At 33.7% G+C, this 12,842-nt stretch overlaps 1 protein-coding gene across 1 annotated transcript; it reads right to left on the bottom strand.

Moving 5' to 3' along the window:
• Nucleotides 1–10,284: 10,284 nt before the first annotated feature.
• LOC116107880 (immune-associated nucleotide-binding protein 9-like) lies at nt 10,285–12,372 on the bottom strand. The gene is made up of 2 exons (XM_031394154.1): nt 12,150–12,372; nt 10,285–11,003 (listed from the first exon to the last, which is right to left on the bottom strand). The coding sequence occupies exons 1-2, from the start codon at nt 12,333–12,335 to the stop codon at nt 10,866–10,868; spliced, it is 324 nt and encodes a 107-aa protein (XP_031250014.1). The 5' UTR covers nt 12,336–12,372; the 3' UTR covers nt 10,285–10,865.
• Nucleotides 12,373–12,842: the final 470 nt, after the last annotated feature.

Genomic DNA, 12,842 nt, shown 5'->3' with positions numbered 1-12,842 from the left:
GCAATTACAATATAATCAGAGATAAAGCCACTTCGGAAGTACTGTAGAACCTCCCTATAGTGATACTCTATATGAAATAACTTCGTATAGTCATAAAAAGTTATGGTCTCAATTTGGGCTAGTTAAAAATAAAAATAAACTCTACATTGTAATAAATTATAATTTTTCTAAGTTTCGTTTTAAGGAACTTGTCTCTCTATAATAATAATTATCTGTATCTTGCAAAAAATATACACTATGTTACATTAAATTTGAAGATAAAATAAAAATATTTATTTAAAGTTTTTTGAGACAATGATTTATGTTTTAGAGTCATTATCACATCTTTTAACTTGTGGGTACGTAATAACTCGCTAGCATGAACACTTTCTTATTAAAGCTAAATACTTCTAACTTTTCAAGCATGTCTAGAACTTCTTGGCATGAAACATTTTGTATTTCTGTACTATCATCTTCAAGATTATCTCTTTCATCTTCTTGTCTAATTGTCACAATGATTTATTTTTTAGTTAAATCATATATGACTTATTACTCATTTGAATGACTGAGAAAGACATTAATATCAATTTGATTATTGTATTAAAGTTGTCAAATATGACTATTCAATTATGTAATGATTGTGATTCTCTTCATCCACTTCATTTGCAACTTGTAATTCATCAACATCGAGGGTCCTAATTAATTTGCAAAGCTTAAAATAATCGGCAATTGTCTGTGGCTTCACATTAATTGAATATGTAACAACTGCATTTACAATTCTAAGGACACTTATTTTTTCTGGTTTCAAGTAATATTCCTACATCAGGAAATGTAAATAAAAAATCCTAATACTACTAAAACAATAAATTGAAATCCTAATTGTATTACTAAAACATGAATTGAAATTCTAATTGTATTACTAAAACATGAATTATATATAAAATACAAAACAATAATTTTTTGTAACTACACCTCTATTAAGTTATAACTTCCTTATAGTAATAAAATTAGTTAGTTCCACCATTATGACTATAGAGAGGTTTTACTGTATTAATGAATCTGTCATGTATTACATTAATAATAACAAGTTTAGCATGTTTTATAACAATTCGAATGAATTAATTTAATGTCAAGCTCAATGTGACTAACGGATAAACAAAAATAAGATGACCACTTTTTTTTTTTTTTTTTTTTTTTTTTTTTTCATAGTGGAGGATTTTATAGACTTCTATTAATGATTACAAACCATGAAATAGGTTACTTTCCCATGGGAAATACAAGTAGTAAATACCAAATGCATGCAAACATGAGTAAGTACTAAGTGTAATTACATTGTTGTACTCTATGTTTTAACCTTAACACCCGTTTATTATAATTAATCAAAATAGCCTAAATCCAAACCTTTTCACCACTTTTATTATATATATATATATATATATTTTTCTGAAATAGCAACTATATGTTTTTGTGTATTATATTTTTTATCTTATCAATTTTTCATGGATGATAATATTTGAAATTTTTTTCTTTAACTTGCCCCCACTGAAACCAAATCCAAGCTTGTAAAAACTACCCTGAAAAAAAGCAATTCTAAAGATTTAATTACAGTTTCAAACGGATTCAATTCCTATAAAAAAAAAAAAGTATAATCTGTCTGCATTTAGCAGAATTGGATTATACAAATACTTAAAATACAAAAAAATCTAAAAACAATGCTCATGCAATTTTGTCTAACTATTCTTTGTCATTTAATTCATGAATTAAAATGTACCATGAAGAGAAATCAAGAAAAATAAGAGGAAAATAGGTAAGGCAGTTGTAACAAAACTTCAACTGAACTGATTTTTATTAATTCCAAAACAAACAGAAGCGAGCTAATTTATACTTAGCCAGTAAGCAAAACGCAGAGTTTTGGTTACACAATGCAAAACACAGAGTTTTAGTTTTAGTACAGTATTAACAACATTAACTTTTTAAACAGAAAACAAACTTAACTAAAATTCACTAACTGAACAGCTCTACACAACATCCTCCCTTAAACCAAACACCTACTAGTACTTAAAATCTGCTACTTCTCTTCTTCAGCTCTACACAACTAACACCCAAAAATTTATATTTAAACTTAAAAAAAAAAAAAAAAAAAAAGGAAGGAAATAGAGAGGGAGAGAAGTATATCCAAGTCCCTTTGACAAGAGTATACAATTAGGCAAACCAGTAGTTGTACCGGAGATTATCATAGACTACCCTTAAGGTTTTCAAATTTATTTTTCGAATGATTAACTTTCGCACTTTTTATCATAGAATACCCTCAAAGTTTGAAATTGTATCATGGATACCTTTTTGCATTATCAAGTGGACCCTCAATCTTTAAATTTTTTTTATCATAGATACCCCTTTATGCTATGACTGTGACTTTGTTGTTTAGTTTGCAAAGCACGCAGTTGTATATCTCTTTCTCTTGCAGCCTTCTTCGGAGCATATTTACTAACTGAGACCTGCATTCAGTAGTAAAAAAAATGTACATTGACCAATGTACAGATCATAATAATGCCTGCAGAAAACGGTTAAAACATACAGTAAGCCCAATTCCCTTGTTAGGGAAAGGATCCTCTACATCTGCTGTCGTCTCCATTTCAAGAGTTCGGGATTCTTTGACAATGTCCTGAAGAAACTTTGCCGATTCTAATGTTGCATTTAGCCTTCTTTTTAGCGCCTCCTACAAGTTAAGAATATAACAGAAACAACACTCTCCTAGATAGCATTTCAGTGGAAAACTGAAAGGATATCTATATATATATATGTATATAATATTTCAATGAAGTACTCCTGCTTGAATGTGATTGAATTGAGGCAACGCCAGTCAAGTAACAAGACATTTTAACTTGTAGATGATGGCTAAAGAACGACCTGAAACTTGACTCGTTAAATGGCTAATCCTACTTGTCTCGTTAAACGGCTAATCCTACACAAGAGCAGTGCTGGTGTGCTACAAACTGGTATGATGCAGGTTTACGTCGTTGCAGGGAGTTAATACTGGAACCGGTTGCGCCAATTAATGATACGACATAATTTCCCGTCGTGTTCTAATTTCGAACATTGACGCAGCTTTTGGTGCCAATATACATGTACAACGACTAATGTAATACGGCATATTAATGGGGCAATGAGTGAAAGGAAATAATTCACTAACAAAATGTTTCTTATTTGAATGAATTTGTAAGGAGCAAAACCTTGAGTAAATATGCTTGAAACAACAATCAATCCACAAGGGACACAAGAAATTTTATGTGAAAAAACTTCTTCGATATGAAGAAATTAAAAAAATCACAGGAATGATCTACTTAAATCACTATAATAAAAAGTGTTTACATCAGCCATAAATCACCAATATTATTCCACGCAAAATTTAGAGATTTATCATAATTCTAAAAAAGTGAAATACACAAAAGAGTTACAAAAAGATAGAAAAAAAATCACCAGCAAAGCACCCGAAATGCAGGCTATATAACTCCAAACTCAGCCTTTAAAATTGAAAAACAACCGTCCAGATTAAAGAGTCAAATGTCCTCTGCATTCTAATAAAAAATCAGGTTGATCAGAATAGAGATGACCTTCCGATCATCAGGTTGAAGAAGGACCGACGGACTGAAAAATTCTACAACTCAACTCTTTGATTTGACTGTCTTTCAAGAGGCAAAACTCTCCAAAAAAGATGGCTATCACAAAACTGACCGTTGGATGTGAAGATCTTGCTATCAACAACAATGCTTAGAAATTTGACCAAAAACAGAGCAAGATTCACCGTTGGATCATCGCTGAAATAACTTGATGTGGCTGCCTCTTTTCTCACTTCTGCAGATTTTTGTTGTTGTGAACGGTACCCACATTTTTTACTGTTCACCCTCTCAAAAATCAAATAAAAAAAATTGCATTTTTTTTTTTTTTCATTTTTATTGGGCTTTAGGATTTTGGGCCATCCTCCACATGAGGGAAACACAAGTCCAACAAATCTCCCCCTTTCTCGACTATGTGGGGAAATGAACCAAACCGGTAATAGCTCGACAAACTTCAAACTTCTCCCTTGCCAAAGACTTTGTCAACATATCTGAGCCATTGTCATCTGTATGAATTTTCTCAAGTTCAAGTAGGTCATCGTGATGAGTATCCCTTATCCAATAATACCTTATATCAATATGTTTAGATCTTGAATGGAATGTAGATTTCTTCACAAGATGAATGACACTTTGGTTGTCACAAAACAAAACATACCGTTGTTGTTTAAAACCAAGCTCTCTCATGGACTTCTTCATCTATAGCAACTCCTTGCAAGCTTCCGTTATAGTAATAAATTCTGCTCTTGTCGTAGAAAGTGCAACACACTTTTGCAATCTCGACTGCCAAGAAATAACTCCACTAGCAAAAGTAATTAGATAAGTAGAAGTAGACTTACGAGAATCCATCTCTCCGACCATGTCAGCATCTGTGGAGCCAACCAAAACTGGTTTATCATTTCCAAAACAAAGTTTTAACTTGAAAGTGTCCTGTAGATACCTCATAATCCATTTCACTGCATCTTAATGCTCTTTCCCTGGATTTGACAAAAATTTGCTAACAACCCCTACTACATAAGCTAAATCTGGTCTCGTACACACCATTGCATACATCAAGCTTCCTACAACTGAAGCGTAAGAGACTCTTTCCATTTCCTCCTTCTGAATATCTATAAATGGAATTTATTTTGTACTTAGCTTGAAATGAGTAGCTAGAGGAAAACTCACCGCTTTGGCCTTACCAAGTACTTTTTCAATATTCTACTCCTATGACATGTAAATTTTTTCTCTTTTCTGTCTCGACAAATTCGAATACCAAGAATTTGCTTTGTTGCCCGAAATCCTTCATAGCAAATGACTTACTCAACTACTTCTTCATATCATCAATCCTAGAAGAATTCTTGCCAACTATCAACATGTCATCAACATAGAGCAATAAAATAATAAAATCATCATTAGAGAAATTCTGCACAAATACACAATGATCAAAAGTAGTCTTCTTGTAACCATGCTCCCCCATAACTAACTCGAACTTCTTGTACCATTGTCTAGGTGCTTGCTTCAAATAGTAAAGGCTTTTCTTTAAACGATAGACATAGTCTTCTTTTCCTTTAACTTGGAAACCCTCTAGTTGTTCCGTGTCAATCTCTTCCTCCAAATCACCATGAAGAAAAGCAGTTTTCACATCCATCTGCTCAACCTGTAAATTTAGGCTAGTGACTAAGCCTAAAACCACATGTATAGAAGATAATTTCACAACAGGAGACAAAATCTCATCAAAGACAACGCTTTTTCTCTGACTGAATCCCTTGACAACTAGTATGTCTTTGTACCATGGCTGTGAAGTATGTTCTTCTTGCTTCACCCTGTAGACCCACAAGGCACCTTTACCAACTCAAAGGTGTGATTGTCATGCAATGATTGCATCTCATATTCTATAACATCAACCCAATTTGCCTTGTTTTCGTCTTCCATTGCTTCTGCATAACATTGAGGCTCTCCCCCGCCAATTAATGATACATACTCATTTGTAGAATATCGTGTGGAAGGACGTCAACATCTAATATACCTCCTGAGTGGAATCTCTGGTTCTAATAATCTATCTCAACCTGCATAAGAGCATCTGCATCATCTAAATCCTGAACATCATATTCAACATTTGTTGGCAAATCTATGAAAGGTATTGGATCCAAGTCAATCAAACCATCACTATACTGAGGCACTACTTTCTCTATTTTTTCAACATCTTGTATAGTTTGATCTTGCATAAAACACAAAATCATGACTTCTTACTAGTTTCTTTTAAATTGGATCATACAACCTATAGTCAAATTCATCCATACCATAACCTATAAAGATGCATTGTCAAGTCTTCATATCAAGCTTAGACTTCTCATCTATAGGAATATGCCCAAATTCCTTACATCCAAAAACACACAAGTAATCATAAGAAACATCTTTGCCACTCCAAACTCTCTCTGGTACATTAGACTAAAGAGGGACATAAAGTGTGAGATTAAGAACATGTACAATTGTATTCAAAGCTTCACCCCAAAAGGATCCTGGCAACTACGCTTGTGAAAGCAAGCATCTCACCCTCTCAACTAGCGTTCTGTACATCCTTTCAACTAACCCATTCAACTATAGTGTCTTGGGTGGTGTCTTTTGATGTCGAATGCCTTGTTGTCTACAATATTCTTCAAATGGATCCAAATACTCTTCCCCATTATCTATTTTGATGCACTTCAATTTCTTCCCAGTTTGTCTCTCAATCAACGCATGAAATTGTTTAAACACATCCGACACTTGATCTTTTGTTTTCAATGCATAAATCGATGGCTTTCTTGAACTATCATCTATGAAGGTCACAAAGTAAGAAGCACTACCAAGTGTTTTCGTCTTCATAGGTCCATAAACATTGGAATGCACCAAATCAAGAATACCTTGTTTTCTTGAAGGAGGGGAGCTCTTGAAGGACACTCTATTTTGTTTTCTTACCAAGCAATGAATACATCTTTTCAAATTCGCACTTTTCATTCTAGAGAGAAGATTCTTCTTAGCCAATATTGCCAAGCCTTTTTCACTCATATGGGCAAGTCTCTTATGCTACAAGCCTACTGTAAAGTCATCCTCCATTACATTAATAATGCCTTTGGAAAGTCTTGCTTGTAATATATATAAAGTAGAAAGCTTCTTGCCTCGAGCCACAACTATGGCACCCCTAGTGAGTTTCCACTGACCATCACTAAAAGTGTTGCAATAACCCTCATCATCAAGTCTGCCAATGGAGATCAAATTCAGATGAATGTCAAGAATATGCTTCACATCTCTGAGTAGTAGACTACTGCCATCATCCATTTCCAAACACACATCTCCAATACCAATGACCTTTGCCAGACCATCATTGCCCATCTTCACTGTCTAAAAGTCACCTACAACATAAGAAGTAAAAAGATCTTTTCTAGATGTAGCGTGAATAGAAGCACCACTATCAATTACCCATCTGGTCTCTTGGCTTGCAACGTTTACAACATCATCATCATAGAGAATGAAGAAATCTTTAGAGGTAACAATAGCAACTTGATCATTATGCTTGTCATCATCATTTTTCTCATGCTTGCTATTTTCGGGTTTATTCTCTCTTTTCCATTTGTAGCAATATTTCTTGATATGCTTAGTTTTACCACAGTAGTGACATTCAAGATTCTTGTACTTTGACCTTGACTTAATCCTACTTTTACCTCTACCATTTTGCCCTTGACCTTTACTCTTGCTTCTCCTGCTGTTTTCAGTGACTGTCCCTCAGAATGTGATGATAAAGAACCTTGAGTTTTCCGTCTGACCTCCTCATTTAAAACACCACTCTTGACATATCCCATGGTCACAATACCATTAAGAGCAGAACTTGTCAAGGATATAAAGAAATTTTCCCAAGATTTAGGCAAAGTATTAATCAACCAAAGTCCCTGAATCTCCTCATCAAACTTTACACCCATACTAGACAATTGATCGAAGCAGCCTTGAAATTCAATCATGGCCCAAAATAGTACTCCCTTCCTTGTATCTCAAATTCATAGCTTGTTTAAGCAAGAACAATTTGTTATTTCCTGTTTTTGAAGCATACAAGGTCTCAAGTTTATACCACAAAGTCCTAGCATGAGTCTCATTAGCAATATGATTCACAACATTGTCTTCTACCCATTGCCTAATATAGCTACACACTTGTCCGTACTCAAAGTTCCATTCTTCGTCATTTAGAATCAGGTTTTTTTGAAGTAAACACCGGCAAGTGTAGCCTTTTCACAAATAGAAGATCTTTCATTTTCCTTCCCCACTAATGATAATTTGTTCCATTGAAAAAACAATTTTACTCAAATTTGCCTTCATCATTCAAACAATCTACAACCTGGCTCTAATACCAATTTGAAAGGAAATAATGCACTAACAAAATATTCTCTACTTGAATGACTTTGTAAAGAGCAAAACCTTGAGTAAATATGCCTAAAACAACAATCAATCCATAAGAGACACAAGCAATTTTACATGGAAAAACCTCTTTGATGTGAAGAGATTAAAAAACCACTGGATCGAATGATCCACTTAAATCTACTATAATAAAAAGTGTTTACAACAGCCACAAATCACCAATAATATTTCACACAAAATTTAGAGATTTATCAAAACTCTAACAAAGTGAAATATACAAAAGAGTTACAAAAAGATAGAGAAAAATCACTAGCAAAGCACCCGAAATGCAGGCTGTATAACTCCAAACTTAGCCGTTAAAATCGAAAAATAGCCATCCAGATTGAACAACCAAACGTCCTTTGCATTTTGAGCAAAAAAAGGTTGATCAGAATAGAGATGACTTTCTGATCATCAGGTTAAAGAAGGATCGATGGACTGAAAATTTTTGCAACTCAACTCTTTGATTTGGCTATCTTTCAAGAGGCAAAACTCCACAAAAACGATGACTATCACAAAACTGACAAATGGATGTGAAGCTCTTGCCATCAATAACAATGCTCTAAAATTTGAGCAAAAATGGAGCAAGATTCACCGTTGGATTGTCATCAGAATAACCTAGTGTGGTTGCCTCTTTTCCCACTTCTGCAGATTTTTGTTGCTCACTGTTCACCCTCTCAAAAATCAAATAAAAAAAACTGCACCTTTTTTTTTCCTTCTTTTATTTTTGGGCTTTAGGATTTTGGGCCATCCTCCACATGAAGGAAACCCAAGCCCAATAGTGTGTGACATTGTTTTACATTGGAAGCAATGCCTAGGAGTTATATTACAACAAAAATTTGGCGATGGAGAAGCCAAATTTTCTGTTGTGAATGTAAAAAAATAAAAAAATGTTTAGGAGCCAAAGTTTAGGATTGATAGTTTGAAGACTTGAAGATACAACCTGATGCATTGTTATTACAACATGCAATATAGCAAGTGCACTAGTCGCAAAAAGTAATAAAGTGATAAGAAAAGTATCGTTCCCACGAGGATTGGTTGCTAAGCACTAAGTTTTCTACTGTTTTCAAGTTGGAGCAATCGAAAATGTTTGGATTAATGGGAGAAAATTGAACCTAAAACTAAAACAAAATTTCTAAGTATTGAAACTAAATTACGAAAGCATGATTAAACGCAAAGGTAAAATTCAAGTCAGATAAAAGGGGTAGGGTTTTGACTTCATTCAAACTCTATGGATTAAAATTACGAATTATGCCATTTCCATATTCACATGCAATTGATGGTAAATCGAATTCTCTAAATTGTTAATCATACCTTCTCAGGCTATGAATTCCTACTTTTCTCTGTTACACTTCCAAACCCAACAAATTGAAGAATAATAGACTCAAGTTCATTATGCTCATAGAACCCTAGATTGATTTCATTGGTTCTTAAATCTATCTAATACTACAATGGTGATTACCCAAGAATCTTAACATGAATCATTTCTCAATCTCATCACATTCATCAAATAAATTCAATAAAAACAGGATAAACGCACAACCTATGCAATAGAGGATGGAAATAACAATAATCAATTTATTAATCCATAAAATTCAAAGTTCATCAAAACCCTAACCCACAAAAGAGTTAGTTCATACTTAAATCACGAAAACAGAAAATAAAAAACAGTAAACTCGGAGTTCAACATTATAAAATTAAGAGAAAAGATAAGAGATCTCCCCTAGTTGAAGAATCCACCAGATTCAATCCCAAATCCTCTCACTTTTCAATCCAAATCTGTCAAAACTAAGCTAAGAAAATGAAATGGTTCCTCTAGACTAAGAAAAACGCGATCTTTCTCAAAATGGCAAGGTTTTTCTTTTATACCTCGCCCCAAAACCTAAAACTTTCCTAAAAACGAAACTGTGCGTTTTACAAAAACTGGAAAATGCAGACTTCACCGCGGCGAAGAAGAAATCTCACCGCGGCGACAAAGTAAACTTAAATCTGGGGCGTAACTCATTTCACCACGGCAAAGCTTCATGAAAAATTTTGAATTTACAGAACTGCCCTCCGCTTGCTTCTTTGCTTGAATCTTCGATCTTCGGTGCTCTCACCTGGGAACAAGCTTCATAGTGCTTTACTCTGCTTCAGAGCTATCCCAACTTCTGAGATCCGCTTACTTCTGAGTCCAGAAAGTCCAATCCGATCGTTATTTGCTCAAAATATCCATTTTAGCCTGAAACATGAAATGTAAAGAACTAAGTAGCAATTCAGGCATAAATGAACTAAGTAGTATCTAAAATCCGGCCTGAAAGCTTAAATAAAATAGTATAATCCTCAGATTATCACAACCGAAGAGGAGATGTTGGGCGTGTGAAACATCTTCTCTAAATTACTTGAGGATAGAAAACCTTTAGGAACTTCTTCCATTGACATTGTTGATATTTTTTCCAAACTTATGTTATGGTGGACAATGAATTGTTAAACAAATATGTGCACACATCGTTCTTCTGTGCAAGCATCTACTGTTAGACGCATTTTGCCAAGTGGAGTTTTTCTCTTTGTTGTCTTGCCCATCAAGCTTATTTTGATTCATGATATTCTTGTGAGAGCTAACTTTACAGGTGTCACAATTTCCTTATATGGTCTTAAATGGTTGGAAGATTTTGTCTGTGGTCCTGCAAGAAAGAGAAAAGATATGTTTGTGGTCCAACAAAAAGTTGAAATTCTTTTTATCCTCTACGTGTTTAGCTAGGTCAAGCTCATGCCTTTTGCTTTTTTATTTCATGTGTGTGCACAATGGATGTGTGCTTGCACACTTATGTTAGACATTTGCTTGTTGCATTTTGTTTCGCGATTTACGTCAGGTGTGCACACACTTTTCTACTATGCTAACTTCGCATATCTGATGTTTGATTTCATTTGAGCTGCTTGTGCCTTCTCTTTTGCCTTCAAACGGGCACCTTGCTCCGTTGCCAATTGCTGTTCAAGCTTATTAGTAGTCTCTGTGAGCTTCAGCTCAACCTAATAAGAATATCAACGTGGACCATTAAACCCAGAGTAACAATATAATACAAATACTGTTCAATATTATTGATGAATGGAAAAGACAAAACATTAACTAAATGGACAGATAGACCAAAAAAAGCCAATAGCATTCCCTAATCTATCAACTGGAGACCATTCCCAAGTAAAATAGCATCTCTAAATTTGATACAATTGGAGTATCCCTGCAATCCTACAACCACTGTTAATCATATAAGAATATCTGAGGCCGTGCAAAGCAACTCATAACATTTTTGGGATTACAAATCAATAATTTACAATCATACTTTACACAGGGACTATAGAAAATAAAAACATGGGAGCCCAAACAAATAAATCTACAACATTCAACATATATTTTAATGACATATATCCACAATTTTCTCACCAAAAAAGATATTATATCGACAATGCTCGCATCAAGCTGATGTCATGCAAACAAATTATAGTTTCAACAATTTCTAATGTTTTGCCCAAGTCAAACTTGCCTTCATGAATTAATTTTATCAGAATCACTACAACCTTAAAACATATATTCAACAATCCAATAAGAAGATTCTCAAGGAACTAAAATTGCAATAGCATCCTTGGACAAAAAGTCATTTCACAAAATGTTACATGAGTGTAGAATACGTTTACAAAGGATCTCATTGATCACCAAGATCATTCCAAGGCCGTGCTATAATTTTAGACTAATGGAAAGGGGAAATAATAGTAATAAAACAGGAAATACAGTACAGCAAAGCTAGACAATAAAGATCAGGAATAGGGTGCATTTCAATATGAGCAAACTACTGAAGGCACTCTTATTGTTTCTTAATTCATTGAAAGTCAAAATGCAAAAGAATGTCTACAAAACCTTTACGAAAAATTCAACTAATTATAGTCATCAAATCAGAATATGTGAAAATTTGGCTTTATAAAAGAGTTTTCTTCAATGAAATGGTAAGTTAAAGCCTCTTAAGAGGTGCATAAGAAATTTAATCTTTCCAGGGGCGGTGTTCTCCCTAACTACAGGAAAAGGCCAGAATTGCACCTTTACCTTGTTGTAATTATTCAACTTAGAATATCTTAATGCAAATGCACATGATAAATTAATAAATGGATAGAGTTCAGTAAGATTACCATCTTAGTATCTCGTTTGAGTTGATCTTCATATGATCTTTCAAATTGCTCCTTTAGAGCTGAAATTTCTCCTTCTGAATATCCCTTTAGGGAATCAACCTCCATTTGTTGATCATGAAGTTTCATAGCCCCTTTCTGTATATCAAATAAAGACATTTCACCCAACATATTTAATGTGAACTGCATGAGTTAAAAAAAAATTGTGAACAAACTTACGTTCAATTCAGTAAATATATCATTTGTGTATGGTTGTCAACCATTCTGTGCTATGACCCTATTAAGACCATCTCCAACCCATTACACCAAATTGGTGCAAGTTTCACACCAATTTGGTGTGATTTTTGGTGTGAAACACTATTGCATCTCCAACCCATTGCACCAAATATTACACTAAAAATAATATTTTTTAGAATATTCTCTTTCTTTTTCTTTTATTGTAATAACCAGCAATTAATTTATTTCAATTTCAACTTCGAGAGTTGGCACTTCCATATAATTTTCAATCGATGCATCAACATTACGATCATCTTCGATTATCATGTTGTGCATAATAATACACGCAATCATTATATCATGTGATAATAATACACGCAGTCATCATTTTTTGAATTATATCATTATTATGAATTTATTATTATAAATATTAATATTAATATAAATTATAATCAAATTAACTTAAATACAAATAACCAA

This window comes from Pistacia vera, unplaced genomic scaffold (genome assembly GCF_008641045.1).
Source record: "Pistacia vera cultivar Batoury unplaced genomic scaffold, PisVer_v2 Contig549, whole genome shotgun sequence".
In the NCBI taxonomy this organism is placed as follows: Eukaryota; Viridiplantae; Streptophyta; class Magnoliopsida; order Sapindales; family Anacardiaceae; genus Pistacia; species Pistacia vera.
This window is presented reverse-complemented; position numbering and strand designations above follow the sequence as displayed.